The sequence below is a fragment of the Urocampus carinirostris genome, chromosome 3 (genome assembly GCF_059441175.1).
Source record: "Urocampus carinirostris isolate Australia breed hairy pipefish chromosome 3, RoL_Ucar_1.0, whole genome shotgun sequence".
Taxonomy (NCBI): domain Eukaryota; kingdom Metazoa; phylum Chordata; class Actinopteri; order Syngnathiformes; family Syngnathidae; genus Urocampus; species Urocampus carinirostris.
In genome coordinates this window covers 39,905,929-39,932,741 of record NC_142351.1, presented here as the reverse complement: position 1 = coordinate 39,932,741, position 26,813 = coordinate 39,905,929, and the positions used below count along the sequence as shown (strand labels likewise).

The 26,813-nt window shown below is 38.4% G+C and overlaps 1 protein-coding gene across 4 annotated transcripts in view; it reads left to right on the top strand.

The window, feature by feature from the left end:
- The window catches only part of ncam2a (neural cell adhesion molecule 2a), a 343,057-nt gene that overhangs the window by 305,397 nt on the left and 10,847 nt on the right, over window positions 1-26,813 (top strand). Inside the window, exons 9-17 of one of the 4 annotated variants that reach the window (XM_088331816.1) lie at window positions 599-749; window positions 1,762-1,949; window positions 2,050-2,146; window positions 3,919-4,092; window positions 7,764-7,883; window positions 9,827-9,960; window positions 10,037-10,211; window positions 25,838-26,042; window positions 26,319-26,358. In XM_088331816.1, the coding sequence (XP_088187942.1) occupies window positions 599-749; window positions 1,762-1,949; window positions 2,050-2,146; window positions 3,919-4,092; window positions 7,764-7,883; window positions 9,827-9,960; window positions 10,037-10,211; window positions 25,838-26,042; window positions 26,319-26,358 (1,284 nt within the window). The remainder of the gene's footprint in view (window positions 1-598; window positions 750-1,761; window positions 1,950-2,049; window positions 2,147-3,918; window positions 4,093-7,763; window positions 7,884-9,826; window positions 9,961-10,036; window positions 10,212-25,837; window positions 26,043-26,318; window positions 26,359-26,813) is intronic. The other 3 variants (XM_088331814.1, XM_088331815.1, XM_088331813.1) reach the window with 3 other exon arrangements.

The following is a 26,813-nucleotide window of genomic DNA, read 5'->3' as shown; positions in this document are numbered from 1 at the left end:
TCTATCTATCTATCTATCTATCTATCTATCTATCTATCATTATAGAGCCGGAAATGCATAACCACAAAATACTTGCTAAGTATTGATTACCTCAACATTTAGATTGAGCCGCTCATCTTTAATGCCAATTTAATTAATATTGGCTCCTGCGCCATTTGATTGGCATTACCAGTAAGCAAGTGTCTTAACCGCAGCACAATATGCTACTTTTCTGTCCCAGACCTTTCCTCACTGATTCTGCCAGGATCGCAATCTTACTTCTTATAGACAGTGGGAATCTCGTTCATCCATTCCTACGTGTTGCTATTTCAATTACAAGGCATTTGGCTACCGGAAAGAGTCGTGGTTACTCTCGACGTCTACCCGGGCATGATTGAATTTCGTGAGGCAAGACGCAGTGTTTAAAATCTAGAAATTAAGTAACTGCTTGTAGTCCAGAATTGACTTGTTTATCCTGGAATGTCAAGTCTAACCTTGTTGACTATGTTGTTATCAATAACAATAAAGACTATTTTATTCGAAGTAAGAATAGAGTATACCTCACGGCAAATTGTATAACAGTATCTTAAGACTTCCCCTCAACACTTTTTGTCCTCAGACTCAAGACGGACGCTACGAGGTACGCGGCCACCATGGAAAATCGGTTCTGACCATCAACAACGTGAAGCTGGCCGACCTGGGCCGTTTCGACTGTGAAGCCCTCAGCAGGATCGGAGGCCATCAGAAGAGCATGTTTCTGGATATTGAGTGTAAGTGTTGTTTTCCTGATGCTTTCTGAAACAAGGTGGCGCTGTAGGCATGGTCATGTACAACCACATTTCACATGTTCCATGCACCGTTAGACAGGACATATTCTGGTAATTCCTTAGCTGACGGGTGGCTCCAGTTGTTGAGTCCGCAACAAAGGCAACCGGCTATACCTGACTAATGGACTCATTTACTGAGTCACCGCAGGCTCAGAGGGGATAACATGTCCTCGCTGGTGATGGAGAACCAAAAATCAATCTCGCTAATGGAATTCTGCGAGCAAATATATTGCAAGTTGAATAGCTCGACTCCTAAGGAATATTCACAATAGCTGCTACCCTGATGCTACGCTGTTTGTATCTCTTTTTGTTTTTAAATTTGCCAGGAGACTGTCATGACGGAGAGGCCAAATTAGTTTCTCTCTTTAGTAATGCCAAGGGGGGGTAGTCATGTTTTTCTCTTTTTTGCTTTGAGAAAGTTGTAATTTAAATGCTGCTGGAAAAGAAATGCGTGAGAAGATCCCTGGCTTGACTACAAGTCCTCAAGACCTGATTTGAAATAATTTGAGATTGTGGAGAAACAGTAAACTCTCTGAGACTGGAATCAGAGAAAGCAAATGAACACTACCCGCGATTCATTATACCCTGCCAACTATTGCCACAAGCAGTTACCAGGAGAGCTGGGTGGGAGGTTACGTATTGTGGGAGGTTCTGGTCCCCATTAACCACAGTCAACAAGTGATTACTGTATTGTAAAAGCTGGTGGAAAAGAGTCAAATGAAAAGACCCTTGGCTTGAATGCAAGACCTCAAGACCAGATTTTAAATAATAAAAGGTGTAATGTTATGGACAAAACAGTCGACTTGGTGTGAGTTTTTAGGGAATATATTGAAATTATATTGTTGATTTATATAATTGACTTAAATATATTGTGTAACCAATTGAGATCTTGACACCCTAGTTGTCAACATCGCTGTCGTGTTTGCTTATTCGGTTCATTTATTTCCCCGCCCAGACTTACCAAAGTTCTTGAGCAACCACACCATTTACTACTCTTGGGAAGGAAACCCAGTGAACATCAGTTGCGACGTGATGTCCAACCCGCCTGCCACTCTATTGTGGAGGAGGGAGCACTTCACCATCCCAGCAGAGAGCACCATCAACACTCGAGTTCACAACAGCATGGGCAAGTCCGTACTAGAGGTATGACCAAAGCATGAACACATAGACACATGAATTATTTCTTGTCTTAGTTTTCAGTCCTAATCTTCTCTGCAGACAACAGATTTTTATATATTCCCAGGTTACTCCAATGTCTGACAGGGATTTTGGTCGTTACAATTGCACTGCTCGCAATAACATCGGCATGAGATACCAGGATTTCATTTTGGCTCAGGCTGGTGAGTTTGGTCCTAAAATTGAAATATGTTATGTCAGTTCAAAGTAAGCAATTACACCTGAAGTGCTTTCTGACCTCCTAGCCTCACTGTTAACCGTAGCCATAATCCCAAAAAATATTTTCTGGGCCACGTCGTAATAATACCTACTACTGAAATTGTCATCAGCTTGCAGTTTACCAAAGTGGGCAGTAATTATATATAAAATGGCTCCTACATGATTGTGCACTGCAATTTCATTTAATGTCAAATGGGCCATTCTGGTCAATTATTATGCAAAAGCTGACCTCCCATATATTCTAGCAGGAAAACAAGTGTAATTGATGAGTTATTGATAAGTAGAAACTCAAACTGAGGAAAAAAAAACATCAATTAATCTTGAGCTTGCGAGGAGAACAGGAGAGGACCGTACATAACCCTCTAGATGTGAAAAATCAACTTGATCTAAAGGTCTTCTCCCAAGCCTTCTCTTTTATGAAAGATCTCTTGGTTATAGGAAATAGATCAACTCCAAAAGGTGTGTGTATCAAAGAACATCCACATCAGTGGCCAAGAGTGACAATGACACAAACGGTAATCACAAATTAAGCAACTCTGGCGTTAAACGCATACTTATCACAAGCGCTCTATATTTGTCCAAATCAAGCGTTCCCTTGACAAAATAAAACAAGATCATACGCATGCTTCCTAGCAAGTTATTAATAGTAAAAAAAGAACAATCCTAGCATTATAAATTTTCTTCATTGCAAGCAGGATGAAAAGAAATTGAACACTAATTTGGAAAAAACATTCGATTATTCGATTATAATTACCCTCTTGTTTTATTTCACAGAATGAAGTAAATGAATCCACTCTGTCATTCTAAGTAATTGTCTTTGATGGTTTTCTGTATTCAAAAGAAAACTACCGGTACATTCTTCAATAGAAGCAAAAATATTTTTTTTAACATGGCATAACAAACATTGAATGATTTTTTTGTTATTATGTCCTTCCCGCTCTAGTTTCACAGAATCGGAGAAATAAATCAACCCTGGTTTACAGAGAAATGTTCTTTGCAGTTGTTCATTTCTTTCAAAGAATCAAAGAAATAGTTAAACCCTGACATTCCAAGCAATCTTCTCGACAGGTGTTCAATAGTCGAAATAGATAAAGATTATTCATTGGAAGCAAATGTCCAAACAAACATTGAATTCTATTCTGATCATTCCATCTCTTTTTATTTCATAAAATCAAATTAATATCTCTACGCTGACATCCTAAGCAATCTTCTTTGTAAAGGTTCAATGGGTAAAGTAGAACCATATATTTCATTGCATGCATGCAGAATAAAAACAAATGTCCAAATCAGAATAAAATGATTTTCCACACACCCCTTCCCCACCCCCGTTTGATTTCACAGAACTAGAGAAATAAATCCCTGGCATCCCTAGCAATCGTCTTTGCATGTGTTCAATAGTCAATTTAGGAGACCAATTTCCATTGTAAGCAAACACAATATTAATGTTCAAATAGACATTAAATTATTTCCTCATCAACAGCACCCCCTTTTATGTCACAGAATCAAATTAAGAAATCAACCCTAGCATCATAAGCAATCTTCTTTGCAGGTTTTCAACAGTCAAAATAGAACCACATTTTTCCAATCAAACAGAACCAAACAAATATAACACGGATTTTGAATAAACATTTCTTATCAATGTACAGTAGAAGGATAGGATTTTTGTCTTCCTATTTTCAGCAGACAAATATAAAACTGGGATTAAATATACTTCCAGATGTGCCGTCCAATCCGTACTCTGTACGCTTATCGGCTATCTCACAGCGTCTGGCGACCATCACATTCATGAAGCCAGACTCGCATGGCGGAGTCCCCATCGGATACTACCTGGTCCAGTACAAGGAGGTTGGCCCACTGGACTGGAAGGACGTCAGATCGCAAAGTGTGCAGAGTGAGTTTTCAATATAAATTCTTATGGTGCTTTGACATTACAGTAGATACCAAGACAGAGGTACGTAGAGTAGCCAAAAAAATTGACTCAAGTAAAAGTACCTTCACTTCAGAATAATATTACTCAAGTAGTAGTAAAAGTAGTCCTCCAAATACTTACTTGATCAAAATTACTCAGGTACTGAGTAACTGTAGCAACATCGCATTCACTGATTTTTTTTTTAAAACAACCAATCAGATCATCAAATTATCTAAGTCCATTTACTCAGCAAAAAAAACATTTAATTTAAAGGTAGATTAAAATAAGCAACGTGAATTAGAGAGCTTTAATAAACAATCAAATAAAAAAAGTATATTTCAAATAAATTAAGCACATGTAGCATTTTTAAGCACAGGTAGCATTTTTACAGCCCCAATACTTAGTTTAACAGGCTCTGCAATCAGAACAACAAGCTAGACCATGGACTCAAACAAAGGAGACATTGCATATCGTAGTTGATGTTGACACCCTTTTTAAGGGGAACATGATTTTGATGTGAGGCCAGGGATGCTCATCCTATTCTGTGTTTTCATAGTCTGTATTGCTAGGCAACAATGAGGGTCTGTTTCACCCGCAAATTGAATATGGTCACGTGACAAGGCTGCTACGTTTTAATCGGTGAAACATGGTAGAGCCTGCCAGAGGTCTCCCTCATAATAAAGACAGACGCCGACTTACGTGGGGGGATTTATTTAGTAACGAAGTAAAGACTTCAATGTTTCCTATTGTTGCAGAGTAAAAGTACAGTTTTTTCTTCACAAATTTAGTAAGTAATAGTAAGTAATAGTAAAGGAATAGGTATGGGGATTTAAAAATACTACTAGAAGTACACTATTTCCCCAAACTTACTCAAGTAAATGCAACGGAGTAAATGTACTCCGTTGCTCCCCACCTCTGCACCCGGAATACGATATTAAAGCATTCTGAGGTGTGGATCGCGAAGGGAAATTGCCATGTAACTGGGAATAGAAACCTAGGGTTATGATTTCCGAACCCCAGGTAACCCAGATGAAAAGAATAAAATCGCAAAATTGTGTGTATTAAATACTTATAATGTGTAATATATGTGAATATGATTGACTAACTGTACTGTTCGGCGTGTAAAGGCAAAAATACATTTTATTTACATTTGGTGTGACGTTACTTGTGCTGTTTAAGTGGAGTAACGGATGGATGCAGGGGGAAACAACAATAGTGGATTGAAAATGTAACTAGTCTTAAATCTCCCACTTACGAGGATTGTCATGCCCTTAGAATTCTTTCCTTGCTTTAATCCCCTTTATTCCTGAGAAAAGTCCTAAGAGTCAATTGGTTGCTTGCATGCCACCTAGTGAGGAATGGGATTTGTTTACCTTCCTCATATTTCTTAATATTTGCCAGCTTCGTTTCCATGGTTATCATCTGTGGTCTGTATCAGCCTTTAGAGACTCTTTGTGATTAAGGGCTATACAAATAAACATGACTTGATTTAACTTGACTTCCCTCTTCAGTATCACAAAATATGCAAATGCAGAAAAATGCAAACTTTAAATAATGATATCACATATGACATTTTACAATATTTGAATGTTTCATTGAAAATGCATTTTTATAAAAGAGAAGGTAGCTTAGGGACACTGAGGACAAGAATGGAACCCAAAAAAAAATCTTTGATTGTAGTACGTCTTTAATACTTTTTGTTCAGAGGGTCGGATTAAAAAGCCTGACGGGCGGTAGTTTACCCACCTCTAATCTCTAGATTTGCATTTTAAAGGGAAAGTGTGCGTTATTTAATGCGTCTTGAGGGTGCAAATAACTTAACTATTGGTATAAATAATCACTATTAATAATAATAAGCTCAAACACATAGACTATAATGTAAATTGAATTTTTTTAAATACGCGTAGATAGAGAAATTTGCATTTTGAGCCTATTCTAGAGTGAGCAGACATATGTGTTTTACATTTTGCTGCTACAGATACCCGAATAAAACAAAAACCCAGTGAAAAGTTGTGCAAAAAAGAGAAGAAAAATTATGTGGTTTGGTCACTTTAAATCCCTGTAATTTGTATTCTTCCTTGTGCTATTAGGCACTCGTTTTTGGTTCCACGACACCATACAACAACAGCTAGTGGTACAGACTGTCCCTTTCAGGAAAGGCATCACCATCTACAACAAATGAAACCGTGACGCAAAATAAGATGAATACGCTAAAAGCAAGTTTATGGTTTCCCTTTCCTGAGAATCCGAGCACTATTATGCTCTGTGCTAATTACAAATCTTGCCTGCAACATTCTAGAAAAGTCCATTCACTGTTAATAACACGGAAACGTAATGAGTTTGTCGGACTCTTTACTTTGCACTGCTTTTTTGTGCAAATCTGCACAAAGGGAAAAAAACTCAGCTAGCGCGAATGCAAATTGCGACTTTGTTCGGGACTGAAGCGCAAGCTTTTATTGCGGAGTATTTAATTTGTGCTGACTGACAAAACAACGGTGCTAACTCATCATGCCGTTGGCTTTCCAGTGCGAAGAGGAGGTTATGTAAATGCGTACGAGTGACAGACCACACTGTGATATTCGGATGCTTAGCTTTTTAATATGCTACGAATGTATCGGGAGAGCAGCGATGAATAAACAAGCCAGATCGCACTTGTAAATCGTGTAGGGCAGGGATCTCCAACGTAGTGCCCGCAAGCATGAGAGTGCCGTCCAGAGACAGCCAAGGTTCCTATTCTGACAATAACTTACCAATGCTGGGTCATTGTGATTTTTTTTTTTTTTGTAAAATGTATTTTTTAGTGGTCGTTTGAAGCTACTAAATCCTACCTCCAATAAAAATCCTGGTAATGACATAGTAACAACATAGTAATAACATGCTGAGTTGTTTTTTTGGAAATACGTACAAAGTGGATGATCTTTGTGCTGGTTAGTAACAAAAAGTAGCTCTCAGCTTGAAAAGTTTGGAGATCCCTGGTGTAGGGTGATGCCCCTTGCTGCGAATACACCCTCCCCCTGTTCCAGCTACACTCAGTCCAAAAGAGGGAAACTGGAAATACTCACCATTCTTCCCCCTAGACACCCCTGTTTTCGATTTATTGGACTATCTAATCTGCCCGAACTGTCCTACACCTGTCTCCTGGAGCCTTTCTAACTTCTAATATTTTATCCACCTTTTTCCCAAATACTGCAGAAAATCCTCTTCCATCCAACGCTCCCAATTTATATTAGAAATGTGCTGATTCCCTCATGTTGAAATATTTATTTATGGACTTCTTGTGTGAATAAATCCTGTAATGTTGTAGCTCCCAATTTGTGTTTGTTTTCCATTTTTCTTCAGATTATCATCAAAATTAATAAAATGCAAAATCGAGAAACACTTGAAATAAAAATGAATGCACTGGACTTTTCCGTTCAGAACAGATTGAAAATTTGAGACAGATAAATAAATAAGCTAATTAGACAACTCGTTTTGGTGTTGGACCTCTGGCGTCCTTTGCTGGTTAATCAAAATAACTGCAAAATGACAATCCGTGCCCACCTACTCCATTCAACACCAAACAGAATAAAATTAAGCAAAAACCCTACAATCGTTTCGACAGGAAATGTAGTACATTCATGTTTTATGTCGCCGTGTGATTTGTTTTTGCCTAGCGACAGTTGTGCTGAGCAACCTGGAGCCCAACACGACGTACGAAGTCCGAGTGGCGGCCGTCAACGGGAAGGGCCAGGGCGAGTTCAGCCACACTGAGGCTTTTCAGACTTTACCCATCCGTAAGTAAAAACGATAGAAATTGTCTTATTTGATTGCACTGCAGAGTACCTTTTGAGATGACATTTTGTTGTATGTAGGACAGATCTTGCCATTTGTAAAAAACTATATAAATAATGCCATATAAATAAATGTCGACAACTAAATCACGTAGCACTTAAATAGATGACATCATTGCAAATATTTCATATGTTTATACATTTTGCCATGTATTTGGTTTGTATGTTGTTGTGTATTTTCTACGTATTATATCGCAACAAAATTATACTCAAATGAATGAGAGGATCAAACTGGCTGAGCTTTTCAGCTATTGGTTGATTGGTTTGTGTGCTGATCAACTGCAATGCCTTTCGGAAATATTTTTTTCCTCTTTTTTGTTACAAACATAAGTCCAGTATCCACCGTTTTAACTTCAAAATCAAATCTGGAATAGAAACAAAGGTTTATTGGCTATTTAAAGTTAAAATTAGTATGTTGGTTTTTTTTTTTAGTTTACCTGTTTTTAGAAATGGATTTACCCATATGGGAGGATTGGTACTCCATATTGTTATGGTAACCATGAATGAAAACAGGGATTGCAGTTTTATATGATTCTAGGATACAAATGTTGAAATTAAGACAAAGACTGTTTGAAATACAGTCTAAATGGCAACCCAAATCCCCCATTTTATTTTTAAAAAAGTGTTTGTTCGAGCGCATCTAAGAGAGTCACAGACAAAACAAGCAGCTTGACAAAGGCTGCAATTATGATTTTAGCCAGAATATGACATCAAAAAGTAGAATATTTTGAAGTTACAGTCACCATCTTTAACAGCTACTTAAAACAGAATAAGTTGTTAAATATCTTTCCAGAACAGACTCTGCCCTACTTACGAACGAGATAAGTTCCGAAAGATCGTTCGTAAGTTGAATTTGTGCGTAAGTTGCTTCAGTGCTATATTTTGTATGTTTAAGGTGTATATAAGTATCTTGAAGGCTTGTATAAATAACCCGTATTGTTTTGTCCTAAAAAATAAACATTTCATGAAATAATATGCTCTATTGAGAAAAATAAAGTGTAACTTACTTTTGGCAGATAAGCTTCACGAGGTCCTCCTCCGTGTTAGAGAGTGGCCGAATAAAAGCGATCCAACCATTTTCTCAACGGCATCAAGCTTTCTTATTCCACTTTGATTTCAAAAGAAACGGCCCACCTCTTCTTTACAACCATATTGAATGGAGATATTAAACAACAAAAATGTAAACGTTTTTGGCGCAATGGAGATACAGTATAGAATGTTTGCACATGAACTAGGAAGATAAAGCGGAATTCCTCTTCGGGTTGGATGCGTGGTGACCTCTCACTGCGCCACACGCTGGCTACGGAAAGAAGCATTACAGTAAAGTCCTGTACTCGAAAAAAGGTGCACATAACACAAACTAACTTTCAGCAATGCCTGGATATTTTTTGTCATCCCAAACATTTTTTTCGTATCTACCTTTTTTCGTAAGTCGAATGGTCGTAAGAAGGGGACCGTTTGTACTACCTCATGAACAGGTGATTAGTACATAAAAATAAAAAAATATAATCTGCTGCCACTTATTGATATGGATGAATGGTACAGTTCCCTGGCTGTCACTGGAAAAAGCATATATGCTGAATAATAACGCACTATTTTGCAAAGGTAAAAATGTCAGGGCACATTTGGACAAGCCAGCTTTATTTTGGAATAAGGTAAAGAAACATTTTCCATGGGCGGAACTAGCCCGTTTTGGAAGTGTTTCTGCTATCCGCAAAGTCTAATGGGATGTTTGCAAATGGGAAGTGACAGCCCTAAACAGTGTTAAATGATCCTTAATCACCTAAAATGAAATGGGTTTTTTTTATCAGACAGAAAATGGGCGTGGCAGATTTTTCCAAACTTAACATTACACAGTGTTCTTCCTCTGCTTATTTTTCCTTCAGGAGAACCAAGCCCACCGGCAGTCCATGGACAAAGAGGAATCGGAAAATCCTACAAACTGGGTCTCGTCAAGCAGGATGACGGAGGGATGCCTATAATAGAGTATATAGTCAAATACAAGACAGTGAGTGACAGCGTATGTTGTCCTCTGTTCACGCACGTTCCCATCGTCTTGCCTTCGTATTGACCGTTTTTTTTTTGTATCAATCTAGGACAAAGAGGAGCAGTGGATGACTAAACTGGTTCCGGGTTCCCACGACTTTGTGACTCTGCAGCCGCTGCAGTGGAACACACGATACGAAGTGGAGATAACTGCCCGCAATGTCAAGGGACTGTCAGAGCCCACTTTCTACCAGTTTTTCATGCCCCAGAAACCTGAGATCACAGGTAAAAGTTTTTTGGAGTGGGTGGCCTTGAGGTTTATGGTGAATAAGACTTCTCATTTCTGAATCCCGCCGCTCAATCAGAGCCTCACACATGTATGCAGAAATGCAGGCTTATGCTTTGAAGTGTACTCTTTGAAGTATCCTTGGCACTCTTAACCCACTGCCTGGTGAAACGTGTACAGTAGACCCAAGGATATGACATTAATCTGTTGTGAGGTGGGGATTGCAACGTCAAAGGGCTGTACAGCGGGGGGCAGAAATCTTTGATAATCAGGTCATACGTTTCGAACCCCAAGTTACCCGATAAAAACAGTAAAACAACGTAGGGCTGTAATCCATCGATACCGTGCGCTTTATACTTTGCTGCCTCAGTATATTGCCGGTTGAAAAATATCCGAGGATCCATTGTCACCGATTGCATACTATTGTGAGCAGGGGCAGGTAGAATGCCTTTTGGTTTGGCCTGGCTGCTCTTTCTTTGCCACCTAAAACAAACTACACATGACGGAATGCAAACCATTATCCTAAATACACATATTACTACATATAGGGACTGGAAGTAGACACTTTTTTGGGGATGTGTGTTGTTCCGGCCCGCCTAAAATTCACTCTTTTCCCCGCGACACATTATCCCTGTTCAACAATTGCTGAGAGCAGGGACTGAGACGAGCCACTGAAGCAGGTTATTGTGGAACCCCTAAAATGAATTGCTGCAATTTTTTATCCCCTGTCAACTACTGCTCCGAAGACTTAGTTTACTTCATTGTCTCTTTATTCTTCATATTTTTCCAGATCATCAATAGGTTACAATTCCTTAGTGGGCGAAAGATTACTTTTGCATTCTTCATATTTTTTAATAATTGCATTCTTTGTTTCCATGGTTATTGTGTTTTTCTTCCCGCTTTAGCATCACTGTAAGCTTAGAATTCATAGCGAATAAATACATTACAAAAATTACAGTTTTTTATCGCCAAATTGCAAAGTCTTTACAAAGCACACGAGATTCTTAAATACAGAGAGACAGAAAGGCATTGTGGAAGTTCAGACATTATTATATCAGCATATTCATGATGCACTGACACGAACCAATATCAAACAAGTATCTTTGATGACGTCAACCAATAGCAGATAGGCATCTGACACACAAACACCTCAAAGTTAGAATTCTATATAATTTTTTGGCCATGTGAAATAATCTATTATTGATGTCGTTTAGTGGGTAAGATTTCGTAAAAACGAACCGAAAAAATATTTTATTCCGTCATAATAAATGTCATTTGTGTCACTGAGTCGCTGTTTTCCAAGGAGTATCGTTCTCATAGAAAACATTGTTGCTTTAATTGTCTCTTTATTCTTAAAAGTTAACCAGGTCGTCAAGTGGGTACTGCCATTTTCCTTGTCGAGGGTAACGATGCATTCTTTGTATTTATTTTTAAAGATTGCAACCTTTGTTTCCATGTTTAGCATTTTTTTGCATCCCTCGTAGCTTTGAACCCACAGTGAATAGAAACAGTACAAAATTTACAGTTTTGTATTGCTGATGGGTATAGTCTTTATGAGGCCCACAAGGTTCTGAAAAGAATGAGAGAAAAGGCCAATGTAGAAGGTCGTTTAGCCAATAGCTTATCGGTATTTAGATGATGCCGTGACGCAAACCAATAGCCGGCATCTTAAATGACACCGACCAATAGCGGAGAGGCACCTTGAAAACATAAGTACATCCACACACGAAGACCGTGCGCGCTGAATAATTGGTCGTATTGTGAGGAAAATGCCATAACAACAGGCAGAAAAAAATAGTATTCCCTTTTGCAAAGTGAAAACATAATAGGGCGGGGACGTTTTATCCCAGGGGCCCACTGTATGGTTGACATAAAAATGCATTTCATTTATCAACCCGTTGTTGAGCGTCACCAACAAAAACCCTCCCAAAGGAGGCTCGCTTGCTTTTCCTCACAGAGTCTATTTGTAATAGTTTGGAATATATCCAGCTGGTGTTTTTCCGTTCCGGCGGAATGTCCCACTAGCATGTGCGCTGCCTCGCAAGTAGAGCGTAGCCGACCTGTAGAGCGTTTCGGCTTAAGGCGAGTCTTCGATTGACTGTCCTCTCTTGTTAGGCGCATGGTGGAAAAGAGCCCACAGAGCAAAACCAGAGACAAAGTGAGAAAACTTTTTCCTAATGTGAACACCGTACAAACCGTAACCTGGGGTGAAAAGTTTGTGCTGGGACGCACACAAAACAGAAGACTTTATGCTTTGCTGTCTTGTTTGCATTTACTTCCTTTTTAGAATGACCTGGATACGAATGTTGAGACAAGAGAGTTTTGTAAACAGGGTAAACGTATAAGAAAAAAAAGATTGAATGATAAAATATTTAACTATCATGAAAATATCCTTTTGTACTCAAAATAAGATTGTACGGCAAAACAATAACTGGTTTAAGTCTCATAAGGAAATAAATCAGTGATACAGAAATAATAATATGGACCATAAGACTCAAAAAGACAAATACAATATAAGACTAGTAAAAAGCAATCAAAGGTGCGTGTGCCCGCTTTCGCTCTCTGTCTCTCACTTTCTCTCTTTCTCTCTCTCTCTCTCCCCTGTCTCGCTCTGTCTTTCAAAGGGAGCGGCCAGCCAAGTAGACTTTCAAATACCGCATTTAAAGCACAGTGCAAACGAAACTCATGCAAACACTTTAATTGTGGCTGCATTTGTGAGTTCATTGTTTCCAATTTGGAGCCCTGTCTAACTAGTTAGCATGGAAGTACCAACCATATCAAATCCACCCTAACGTTACAATTTTATATTGAGGCGTGGGCCTCAAACTATCGTCATTTGATAGTTTTGATACCCCTGGCTTAGCGCATTTCTTTCTGCCCCCATTATTTTTTTTACCTTGCTCTCACAACATAAAAACCACAGTACTGTTGGTCAAGAGAGCGTTGTTCAAGGACCTGAGTGCTCTGGCCTGCAAGCAAGATTTTTTTCATGGGATTAAATTATAAGGATACTAATTGGAGGCATGACAGCCCCTGCAATTTATGATTTTTTTATCAAGTTCTTTAAATAGTCTCACTTTCATAATGTTCTTGTGAATGTTCATGTTCCTAAAAGAGTCAAAAGTAACAGCAGGGTGCAACATGACCACCACTTTGTATAGCAGAGCATGTTGAAGGCATGTTCAATTCTAATTTATAGTTCCAATTTCTCCACAATGCCAGGATTATTGGTCTTACATTTGGCCTGAAGAATGCTCATTAAACAAAATAAATGTGTGACTTATTTTCAAAATACGCGTACAAAAAAATGTGTTTCAACAGGAGTAACGAGATTTCAGTGCATTTGTTTTCAAATCTATTTGGCAAACAAATCCTCTAAAATATGCCGCTTCTTTAAGAATATTAACAGTGAAATCCTTGCCCTAACATGGTTCAATTTTCTCTGTCTCACCAATTCACTGATTTCCACTGTAGTTCTTCTCTACCTGCGCGTCAATAACGTGTCTGTTTCACATGTACGCATAAGTAAAGCACCTTGACAAAATAGGGCAAAATGGTTTTGTACTTTAGTTTCAATGTTTCAAGTATTGCATGGTCATTTTAGATAAATAATGTTCTACGTCTCTGATTTCATCCATCAAGGACTTTTTTTTAGCGTAACCTCTGCAAGAAACAAGAGTTCGTTGTAATCTAAGACTCTGCTTTTATGAAATAAACATTGCAAACATATTCACTTCTCACAATTGCTTTCACCTTACCATGGTTTCATACCTTAGTTCTAATTGTTACAGAACGTAATGTCACCAAAATACCTTTGGAATGTTGTGTGCCTCACATAACGATCCAGGGTAAAGGGCATAGCCTCTAAAACAGTGAGGACATTTACATGCTGGCGATACTCCAATTGGAAACAGATTATTAGCAGTATTACGATATGTAAACCCATAATCTGGTTAATGTCTAAATCCAATTTACAATATTCTGTTGGCAATGTTTTTAGACCATTTCAATGTAGTGCAGAGACCATGTGCAATGATTACGCTAGTCGGAATACTCGCAAACGCCACGGATATTGGGGTTATTTGTTTGTCTCTAGGCATGTGATACGTTGGGATTGCTCCAGAAATCCAAAATTCAATTTCCAATCGTGTTATTGCCTGCATATATATGTGAAAACTATAGATTTAGATTTATTTTGAAAGTCTGAAGCAAGCTCCAAGGTATAGGTTATGTGCACAGTCAACAAAACATCACAGAACTTCAAAAGAATGGTTATGGAACAGATATTGAGAAATTTATATTTCCCCCCTCGTTTGTTTGAAAAAAACTAAAGAGCAAATGATACGGGGATTGTCCTTTAATAGCAATTTAGTTCCTCAAATTGGCTCTTGAGTGCTCTCAAGTGTCATCAGGGCTCACTGAATCCTTCTTAAATCCGGTCCAAGAGGACGTCGCCCCATTGTTTAATGATCCACTTATGAGCTTTCAGGGCAACTTTGATTCCAGCAGAATGCCCCGACTCTTGCTGAGTAGCACATCTAGCATCCTCAAACACTTGTGTTTACCCCTTTGAAGATTAGCATCTTCTGCTTCCCTGATCAATTAATGGCCTGTTTTCGGTCATCATTAATGGCCAGCTTTCCACTCTATCTTGATCAACAGCGATAGTGAGAAATAATGAGTCTGGGCTGGACAGCTATGGACCTTTTTGAAAAACAGATATAGTGAAGGTACAGTTGAGCCCCTGCAATATGGCATCGATCTGCTCTAAGGTGGGATTTACAAATTGAAATAGCCATATAGCGGGGGACAGAAACTTGTGTCAAGTAGTTCCGAACTCTTGTTACCCAAGATAAAAATATTAAAGTAACCAAATGGTATATACTAATTTCTTTTTATGTATAATATAATAGTATGTTATTATATACTATAGAGTAAGCACCTTGTATGTGTAACATATATGATTAAATAACATTATAAATATACATGTAAAGGAAAACTTTGATTTAGCTCTGGTGTGACGTGACTAGAGCTCGCTAAGTGGAGTAGCAGGTGGATGCAGACGGGGTGAAAAGACGGTAACAACGAATTGAAAATGAAACTTATTTCCAAACTTTCCCTTGCGAGGATTGTTCCTCCCTTGCAATACTTTCTTGCTTTAATTGCCTCCATATTTTGAATAATTGTCCCCTATCTTCAATTGGTTACAGCCACGCAACCTAGCAAGGGTAATGATTTGTCTGCTTTCTTTGTATTTCTTGATAATCACAAAGTTTTTTTTTTCATGGTTATCATGTTTTTTCTCCTTACCACCCGTTTAACATTATTGCGAGCCCTGGACCCATTGTGAATGAATACAGCACAAAAGAAAAAAAACAGCATTGTATCGTATCACCTACTTGCAAAGTCTTTACGAAACACACGAGATTCTATACTGAAAAAAGAGAAGGCATTGTAGGAAAACCAATCGACTATTGGCATGATGCCTTGACGCAAAAAAAATAGCAGACCAGCATTTTATATGATGTCAACCAATAGCAGACCGGCGTCTTAGAGACAAATGAGGCAGGTAACTCACTCAGTCATAAGCATGAACACTGCAGGATTTTATTAAGTTCAGGGTACAGATGTGTGTGCCTTCTTTGTATTTCTTAATAATGGCCAGCTTTGTTTCCATTGTTATCAGGGTTTTTGCTTCTTCACTTAGCATAACTGCAAGCCTTGGAGCCCTTAACAAACTAGGTATCGTGTGCCAACTCTGACAAGAATATAGAGTGAGAAAAGTATTGTGGAATTTCGGTCAATTGCATATTGGCATTATCGTAATGCCGTTACGGCAACCAATAACAGACCAGCCATAAGAGACGAAACCCGCAGTCATAGGCACTAACAGCACAAAGTTTTTTAGCAAGTGAAATAACTTGTTGTTGATGTTATATACTGGGGGATAATGCTGTGAAGAGGTGCAGTAAAAAAAAAAAAATGTACCGGGGCTTGCGAAACTATTTGGCCCCCTTGAACTTTGTGACCTTTTGCCACATTTCAGACTTCAAACATCAAGATATAAAACTGTAATTTCTGATGAAGCATCAACAATAAGTGGGACACAATCATGAAGTGGAACACACTTTATTCGATATTTTAAACCTTTTTAACAAATAAAAAAACAAAAAAGTGGGTGTGCAAAATAATTCAGCCCCATTGAGTTAATTCTTTATAGCACCACCTTTTGCTGGGATTACAACAGCATGTCGCTTGGGGTCTCTATCAGTTTTGCACATTGAGAAACTGATATTTTTGCCCATTCTTCCTTGCAAAACAGCTTGAGCTCAGTGAGGTTGGATGGAAAGCATTTGTGAACCGAAGTTTTCAGTTCTTTCCACAGATTCTCAATTGGATTGAGGTCTGGACTTTGACTTGGCCATTCTAATACCTTGATATGTTTTTGGTGAACCATTCCGTTGTAGGTTTTCCTTTGTTTTCTATCATTGACTTGTTGGAAGACGAATCTCCGTCCCACTCTCAGGTCTTTTGCAGGTTCTACCAGAATGGTCCTGTATTTGATGCCAACCATCTTACAATCAATTTTAACCACCTTCCCTGTCCCTGCTGAAGAAAAGCAGGCCCAAACCCTGATGCTGCCACCACCATGTTTGACTGTGGGGATGGTGTGTTGAGGGTGATGAGCTGTGCTGCTTTTACGCCAAACATAACGTCTCGCATTGTTGCCAAACAGTTCGATTTTGGTCTCATCTGACCAGAGCACCTTCTTCCACATGTTTGGTGTGTCTCCCAGGTGGCTTGTGGCAAACTTTAAACAGCACTTTCTATGGATATTTTTAAGAAATGGCTTCCTTCTTGCCACTCTTCCATAAAGGCCAGATTTGTGCAGTATACGACTGATTGTTGTCCTATGGACAGATTCTCCCACCTCAGCTGTAGACCTCTGCAGTTCATCCATAGTGATCATGGGCCTCTTGGCTGCATCTCTGATCAGTTTTCTCCTTGTATGATCTAAAAGTTTAGGGGGACGGCCCGATCTTGGTAGATTTGCAGTGGTCTGATACTCCTTCCATTTCAATATTATTGCTTGCACAGTGCTCCTTGAGATGTTTAAAGCTTGGGAAATATTTTTTATGCAAATCCAGCTTTAAACTTCTTCCCAACAGTATCTCGGACCTGCCTGGTGTGTACATTGTTCTTTGTGATGCTCTCTGCACTTTAAACAGACCTCTGAGACACAGTGTAGGTGCATTTATACAGAGACTTGTTTACACACAGGTGGATTCCATTTATCATCGTTGGTCATTTAGATCAACATTGAATTATTCAGAGATCCTCACTGAACCCCTGGACAGAGTTTGCTGCACTGAAAGTAAAAGGGCTGGATAATTTTGCACACCCACTTTTTGTTTTTTTATTTGTTAAAAAAGTTTAAAATATTTAATAAAGCATGCTCCACTTCATGATTGTTTCCCACTTATTGTTGATTCTTCACAAGAAATTACAGTTTCATATCTTGATATTTGAAGTCTGAAATGTGGCAAAGTTCAAGGAGGCCAAATAGTTTCGCAAGTCACTGTATGTGTGTATATATATATATATATATATATATATATATATATATATATATATATATATATATATATATATATATATATATATATATATATATATATATATATATATATATATATATATATATATATATATATATATATATATATATATATATATATATATATATATCTCCTGGAAAGTGAAAACGTTGTAAGGCAGGTTCGCTGTATGTCCGGAATTTACTCTAATCATGAGTTTTAGTCCATTTAGGGGTTAATAGAACATGGAAGTAAAACTGAATGTGCTCTGCGAATGTGTGAAAATAAACTTGTAACCAGTTAGTAAAGCCCAGATTTTTTGTCAGGCACCATAAATAAATAACAGTCCTTAACCCTGCTGACTTTCTTATCACCGCTGCCTGCTAAAGCAATAAAACAAAGTCCAAGCAAGCACAACTAGGGGCTGCTTTCCAGTTGCTAAGCAACCCCAATTAGAGCTATTATATCGTTGTCATTGATACGCAAATCACCACAACCTAACATTTTCACTTTTATTTGTGACTTTTGATTATGCACATTTACATGAGATTAAAACTGAATACAAACACAATTTTTGCGTTTGAAGGACTTAAGAAACCGAAGGCGTTTCTGTTTCTTGATGCAAAAGATGTGATTTATATGCAAAGCGCACCTCGCACAGTTCAACCACTGCCGGCAATTGCTCGGCCTGACCTTGTGGTCAGGTAGCCAAAAACATCCTCCTACAGGAATGAACTTTACATATAATTGTGTACACGATGTTTGTGTGTCACAAAATGCCAGCGGAGGAAGCCGATTTTGAGCTAAGATGTATTCAGAGGCTCGTTATGAAAGTTTTGAAGAACTTTTTCAGTCGACCAAGTTTTGGGACAGGAAGTGCTCTTAGTATTTTCTGGCCTCTCTGGTAATTTTTTTTAAATTAAATTAGAATTCTCCTTATCGTCCTTTCGTACAATGAAGTGAAAATAGTTCACAACACAATTAGATGTGGCTCTCCAGGATGAACATGTAATAAGATATTTAAAAGAAAGAAAAAGGCTAATATGAATATAAGGAAGAAGAATGTTCTTTCTTCCCCTGCATGTTCAATTATTTCTGGGTTGAGCGGTTCCTTCAAAGTTTTATTGCAGAATATTTCAGGCACAAATGAACTACGGAACAAGTGCTGTAGGAATTCGCTGCTGCAAAGACGGAGGTGGCCTACCATTATTCTTAGACAAAAAAAAGGCGGGCCATAAGCTGATTTTAAACTTATTACAAAGTAAAACATTGCATATTAAGGGTTGAAAAGAGTGTTGAAATAAAAAATGAATTAAAAAATAATTAATTTACTTAATAATTGCTTAGTACAGCAAGATTAGCACGCAATGTACCAAAAATCAGATGTGAACAGTGCTTAAGATAGTTTTAATGTTTCATAATAAAAACTGCTCGCTAAAAGAATATGCAAAAAAGGTAGAAACTTCTAAAAAAATCCTTGGCTCACAAGAGGAATTACTAATGTTGCCAAAATATAAAGAAACAAATCTGTATAAACAGTTCAGCAAAGAAAAACTAAACAAGCGGAACAAGAACCATTCCAAAATAAATTGACTGACATCATGAGAACAAATAAACAATTGTATTATAAACTAATGTTAGATTAGGCCTCTCCGATATTAGATAGAAGACATGAGCCATTCCGTTACGTTGCTGTGACTTGTCCTTGCTTGCTATGTCTCCAAATCTCAACACACTCTGGCGCACATGATCCAATCTGTACCAGCTAAGACTGTTGATTCATAGCCGCCATCGAGGCTGGTGCTGGTGTCCCCCACGTGGGTTAGCTACCAAGCCAGTATAAAATGAGTCCTTATTTTTGATAAGTCAGACATCTTCCGTGTCATGCCAAAGGGAGGCTCCAAAGCTGAGTAATCCTTTATTCTGGCATCCCGTAGATAGTTAAAAGAGAATTTGCCGTCTCCTGGTTTCTAGTTCTAGTATAGCGGGCATTTAAGATTAAAAAAAATCGGGCTGAGGTTTAGGCTAACCTTTCAATTGGTGCTGTGACCCTGTGGTCTTATGCTTGCTACAGTTTTTTTTCTGGACACTAGAAATTCAACTGGACCCACAGACAAGGTGAGCAGAAAGCCTTTAAAAGAAGGTCATTTTCTGACTACCCATTAACGGTAGATTGTTGTCATTTTTGAGAAACAGGCATGGATTTAATGTTTCAAAATGGAGTAATATTGCAAATTTGCTTTTGATATAATTTTATGCCAAAAGGATTGAAAATTATGGCATTTTTAAGTATATGGGCTCAAAGTAAAGTGGTAAAGGGACACGCCAAATATTAGTGCGTGCGGTATGGTGGATGTGAAAGTTATGAAGATGAGCGTTGTGAAACTGTATCTTTACATCTATTGTTCCAATCAATATTTGTTGAGAACACTGCATCTATTTTTAGGTAGGGTTCTGTGCGCAGGTAATTAATCGTTCAAATCTCTGGATTGGTTCTTAGATTGGAAACTTGTGACCGGGTTCATATCTAAGTGAAAATATGTTTCGGGACAGTAGAGGCAATGCACAGGACCTAATTACTCTTGGAGGCCAAAAGTTGGGCTGTGGGCCCTCTGTTCTAGTTATTCGTATGCCAGCGTGCTCCCCACTCATTTAGGGTTTGTCAAATAGTCGAGATTGATTGGTGTGTCAATGGATAAAGTTGTGTGTTCAATAGTGTACTTGGTTGTATCCCTGTATTGGATCTCAGACAAAGATGTTGTGCTCAGTATGGTGCCTCGGTAAATGTATACAGGAAGGCTCCAAAGCTGAGTAATCCTTTCTTCTGGCATCCCGTAGATAGTTAAAAGAGAATTTGCCGTCTCCTGGTTTCTAGTTCTAGTATAGCGGGCATTTAAGATAAAAAAAAAATCAGGCTGAGGTTTAGGCAAACCATTCAATTGGTGCCGTGACCCTGTGGGACTTTTACCCTCTTACAGGCTAAAATTACCAGTCGGTCCGCTCTGATTCAAGTCAAGTCAAGTCAAGTCACATTTATTTATACAGCCCTTGTCTCAAAGGACCGCACAGGATTACAATTACACAATTGCACAATTACCTGATCTTAAACCAGCGGATCTGGGGGGTCTAGCATACACCCTGCTTAGGAACACTTATGGTAGCTATATGGGTCCTCTGTTTACGGATAGATTGATCACCAAACCACAAATTGTTCCGATCTGTAGTTGTTGGGGTTCGGTTGTTTTCCAGAGGTGTGGATCCATAACTGTCAAAACATCTTGACTAGGGTGTTCGTACTCAGATAAAGCACGTGCCTAGGGACGTGCATCAGTGAATTAATCCAGAACAGTGAAGCAAAGCACAAGATTCAATGACCTTTGAGGCTAAAAGATCATCTGTGGGTCTTTTCTGTTTAGGGGGGGGGGGGTCGCATTAATTGTGTACTCTCCGCTTATATATGTCTCTAAGTGCAGATCAGTGTCTTTGAACTCACACACCCGTTTGGGGTTCTCTCGACGTAATGTTAGTTTTAAAAGACAGCCTTGAAGGTACAGGAGATAAGAGATATGTGACCACTTGAAACAGTGCATGCAGAGAGAATGTGTTGAAAAAAACTACAAAATTAAAATAAACACAAGACGAAGTAAACGGAAAAATAAAAACAGGAGTTTTGGAAAAGCACATTTTGGGGGGGAAAGTCCTAATTGGTGACCCCGGTCTTGAGTATAAAAAAATATATATATATTTTTTTTTAATGGTCGAGTGTGACAATTGTGGAAAACAATAAAAGAAGAGTCATTTTGAAAAAAATAGTGAAGTTGTGTTGATGATTTAGTTACAGCGCACAATATAAAAAAGGATTTGTAAAATATTTACTCTAGAATACACGATAATGCCGACAGATGAATTAGAATCTGCCTGAAACATTTCTGCTTCGTTGGACGTTGCTTTTTATAATCCGTTTGTTTCACCACATTATTTACGTTTACAAATAAAGAGACTCGTAAATTGATTTCCAATATGGTAGTTAGCGCTCCCTTTTCCATGATGAGGGTTGGTTTATGCTAGTTTTATTGATGAACAAAGCGTGAAGTTGCATTAAACTTGCGTCTCCCTTGACACAATGTATTCCATGTGTCTCACTATTATCCCTAATGCTCAGGCGCTCTTGGCGGCCGTTTGAAAAAAATGAATAAATTGGCAGCATCATTGTATAAGCCGCGGGGTTGAAAGCTTGGGGGACAATTAGCGTCTTATAATCCTAATTTTATGGTAAACTATTTTAGAGGAAGTACATTGTTGCCAAAAATATTATTATTTGAGTCAACCTATCAAAGAGACCTCCAGAGTCTTTTCTTTTTCTCCTTTTTGACTTGTTTTTATGGATTCTTGTGGAGAAAAATAATTTTGCTCTTTTTTTCTCTTTAATGTCTTCATTATATGTTTACCCTGGAGTGCCATGTCCAATCTCGTTCCATGCGATGTTTCACATCGTCAGTGATAATGAAGAAAAGCTGTTTTCGTCCATGTCATGCAGGAAAGGGGTTCCACAACTGTGTAATCAATCTTTCTGGTATCCAGTTAATAGTTAAAAGAGAAATTGCCGTCTCCTGGTTCCTATTTCTAATAGAGCAAGCATCTAAGATAAAGGAATTGGCGGTCTGAGGTTCAGGCAAACCTTTCACTAAGATTATATGAAAATATAGATTTTGTAAAGAGAACCTAGTATATACTAAATAACTTAATTAAACAAGCATCCCACAATGCCCTAGTCATTTTATTGATGTAAATAGGGAAAATCATAACATGAACAGTATTATTAATAGTTTCAATGAATTTTGGTGGATGTTGGGCCAAAATTAATCGCAGACATCAGGTGTCATAAAACAAAAACATCAATAACATAAAACCAAATACAGTATCAATGTTTCTACTAGCTACAGATGAAAGAGAAGTAGCCAATATTGCACTCAAATGTAAAAGCAAAACTTCAACTGACTATTTTGGTATTAACATGTTAGTACACAACCAGCTTAGTCAAACATTGTAAAGTCAATAAATTACATCTGTAATTTTCCATTTCAGTCTGGTTGTTTTCCAACAAAAATGAAAATTTCAATAGTAATAACACTACACAAAAGTAACGACAAACACATATTTACCAACTACAGACCAGTTTTTCCTCTGCATCCTCAATCTTCCAAAATGTTCCAAAAATTTTTAATTCAATACGAGAAAAGTTCTTTGAAAAACATCAAATCGTAAGTGTAGGTCTATAAGTACCTATGCATATTTTTGGGCATTTTAGCTTTCACTGTACTGCAGAGTGAATAGTAACAAGAAAACAAATCATTCATAATTGCATAGTTGCTGAAGTAAAAAAAAAAACAATAATACTAACAGTAGCATATTAAACTTGCCACCTTAGTGCCAGCCAATTGACTTAGGGAATGAACGCACTGAATCTTCCAATCACCGTACAAGTTTGTGAATTAAATTGGCTCAACGATAGTAACTTAGCTTAGTTTTAGTGTGTGAACAGTAGCTAAAGCCTGATTACTGGCTTAGTAATTGTGGAAGCAGATAGAGGGACAAAATGTGTTGTTGGTTATAAGCTTGGCGGAGTTTCTGTTTTGACCGAGTCCTTTATCTCCTCGCTTCTCATGCGCAAAATGAAAAATAAGCAGCTGCGTAGTGCACAAATATGCACTCTCCCCAACCCCCAGTGAAAACCTGCTTCACATGGCTCGCTTCATGATATGAAAAGATGTCAACGTCTTTCTTCCGGCAGCCTTTTTCCGGTTCTATTTTCTTTGCTAAAAAATGACGTGGGACCCTACTGCAGTGCTACCAATTGCAGGGACCCCTCGCTAGATCGCCCTTCGGTTAGCGCTTGTTCATTCCTTCAGGGAAAAAAACAAATTCAATAAAAAAACTAAGTAAACAAATAAATAAAAATCAAAAGGATCTTTCCTGCACCAGCGAGGAACGTTTCGGGCAACCAACATTCAAGCTGATTGGCCAGCACCCTTGACCTCAGATCTCCAATCCCAATTGGCCAATTAATATCATAGCATCTTTCATACAGTACTGTGGCCGCACACCTGCTCCGTTCCTTTCTGCATCTTGGTGAGAAGAGTTTGTTTTCCCCGCCCTTTGTCATGCCGCCTCAACAATGCATCAGCCGAACCATTTGCTCACTCCTCTCGCTCTTTCTCATTCTCTCTCTCTCTCTCTCTCTCTCTCTCTCTCTCTCTCTCTCTCTCTCTCTCTCTCTCTCTCTCTCTCTCTCTCTCTCCCTCTCTCTCTCTCTGTCGCTCTCTCTTTCTCGCTCTCGCTCTCCCTGCAAAAATAAAAACATTGACTATTTTGAAATATAACTGTTTTCTATTTGTTCTCTATCTCGCTCAGTCAGTAAGTTGGCTTAAATTAGTGGTTCTCAAATAGTGTCGCATGCTCTCCTGGAGGCCAAGAGGCTCCGTCAAAGGGGGCGCGGGCGTATTTGACTTTGACAAACTGTTTTTTCTTAGCTTTCCCAAAATAAAGTGCAATTGTACCTCCACCACTCAAAAGGGCAGCGGTGTTCTCAGTGGCAAAAAAAATTGTCCATACAGATGCAAAGACAGACAAGGGAGACAGGGTAAAGAGACAGACAAAAGTCTCCTCCAATACCACCCTAATGCTAGATTGGAGGTAGACAAGCAAAAGCCAGTGTGCTTGCCATGTTAAAAATGTGGGCAGCAAACAGCATGAAGCAAAATCAATTAAACTGTCACTTAAAAACATTGCAACCCAATCATGCTGATATGTGGCTTAAGTTTTATTTAAGCGGAAATGCATCAGAAGGGGGATATTTGACAGGGACGGGGGCGACGTGTTACCATCGATATCGATCAATATTTGTTTTGTTCCCACCAATGTTATGTGATCACTCAAAAGATCGATCTTGGGGGGGCGCAAGTTGGATGTTTTTCTTCCGAATAGGGCCTGGCAAAAAGTTATTGAGAAGCATTTGCTTGAATGAAGCTGAACCTCGCCCTTAAAAACATTGAATAATTTAAATTACTGTTTCACTCACTCTCTCCTCATGCACTACAAGTCTTCGATACTTTACCATGACAGTGTATGACAAATTACAAAATATGAGTTGTATATGGAAAAAAACCACCAAATGCGTATTTTTGTTTTGACAATTTTTGTTCATACATTAGTTGCCATCACCACCCTAAACAGGCGTACAATAATGTGAGAAATATAAATCTTGCCTTTGGATATGGGTATTCGTATATTTATCGATTTATTTGTGAATTTGGTTGCCGCTAAATGGTATAACACTAGTTTTCAAGGCACTTTTGTTACGATACAACTTGAGCCAGTCTCCAAACACTACCTTGTAAGTATTTTTTTCTTTCTCAAATATCTATCTTAGAATGCCATGTATAATCTCACTAACAATGTTCCCTATGTTGTTTTCAATGACAATAAAGACAATTTGTGTCATCTGCTGGACCCTAGTCCATAGTAACAGCAAGTTTTTTGGACGGTTTATTTTTTGTCAAAGAGCCAATTTTGAATTTAAGTGAAGCACTTAGATTCTATTGTACCAATATCGATAAAACACTGACTACCAAAGCGGGAACTTGGACTTGTCATTGAGGCTCTAGTTTGCTTCTATGGATGGTTAATACTTCAATAATACAATACAGTGCATTGAGAACATGTGCCGATACCAAATGTAGTTGTTTAGACATCAATTAAGCCTTTTTAGCAACTTACGGCATTGCCTTGTTAATCCTTCAACATGGCTGGAGACTGATTCGACAACTGTGAAGTCATCCATAGCATGAGTCGTTTACAACAAAAGCCCCTTAACCGGAAGTTTCTTTGCAAGTGGGTAACACAACTACGACAAAGACCTTTTAAAAATCTGAAATTCTATAAATCCATTCTGAAATATGATTTTCAATGTTTGGCTTCCCGGCTACTGTCAACACATTGCTCACAATCCTTCCTCTGTGTCCGATCAGAGTCCCTGTTCAGCGGCCTCGGCCTGGGTGCAGTGGTGGGCCTGGGCCTAGGAGCGCTCCTTCTGATTCTGGTCCTGGTGGACATAAGTTGCTTCTTTTTACGGCACTGCGGCCTGCTGATGTGCATGACGCGCACGCTTTGTGGCAAAAAGACGGTCACCGGCGGCAAAGGCAAAGAAATGGAGGAGGGCAAGGCCGCTTATCTGTGAGTATCAGCGTTTCATATTTAAGACGGCAATCAGGGTTTCTATCTATATCATACATGCTTGCAGAGGGAGCATCTGCTGTGGGTGTCACGGTTTTTCTTTTGGATTTATTTTTTTCAACAAATACGTGTTGAGTGATCTGTTTATGAAAAGTGAAATCAATCTTACTGTGAAGACTTTTCAATGAATCTGGCTAGCTGGTAGAGCTGAATTCATCTGTATAAAAGCTTTTTTGGGGGGAATGAGAAAAAAGAAGCCTTTTTTTTATCGCCTAGGTGCACCTACAACAGCCGCCCGACCACCTTTTCAACCACAGTATGTCTCTGATAATGTCTTCTTCGAATACATTTCATTTGTGCGTGTCACGTTTGCATGCATTGTACGTATTTCTACCATTCAATCACCAAGCAGTTTATTTTTTTCATTTGGCACCCCACATATTTGGAAAAAGTATACTTTCCATTTGTGTGTGTTGAAAGCATTTTACTTGCTTATCGTGTAAAACTATTTTTGGTACACTTGATATGCAGTTGATGTTAAAAAATTATTTTGCACAGGCAAACTATATAGCTATTAGGCTATTAAGTGAGCGAAGAACCTTGAAATTTTTATTGTTTAATATCTCGTGCATCCATTCAATATGGTTGGTGTAAAGTGTAACGAAGAGGCGAGCCGTTACATTTGAAATGAAAGTGGAATAAGAAAGCTTTATGCGGTTGAGAAAATGGTTGGATCACTTTTTTTCGGCCACTTTCTACCACGGTGGAGGA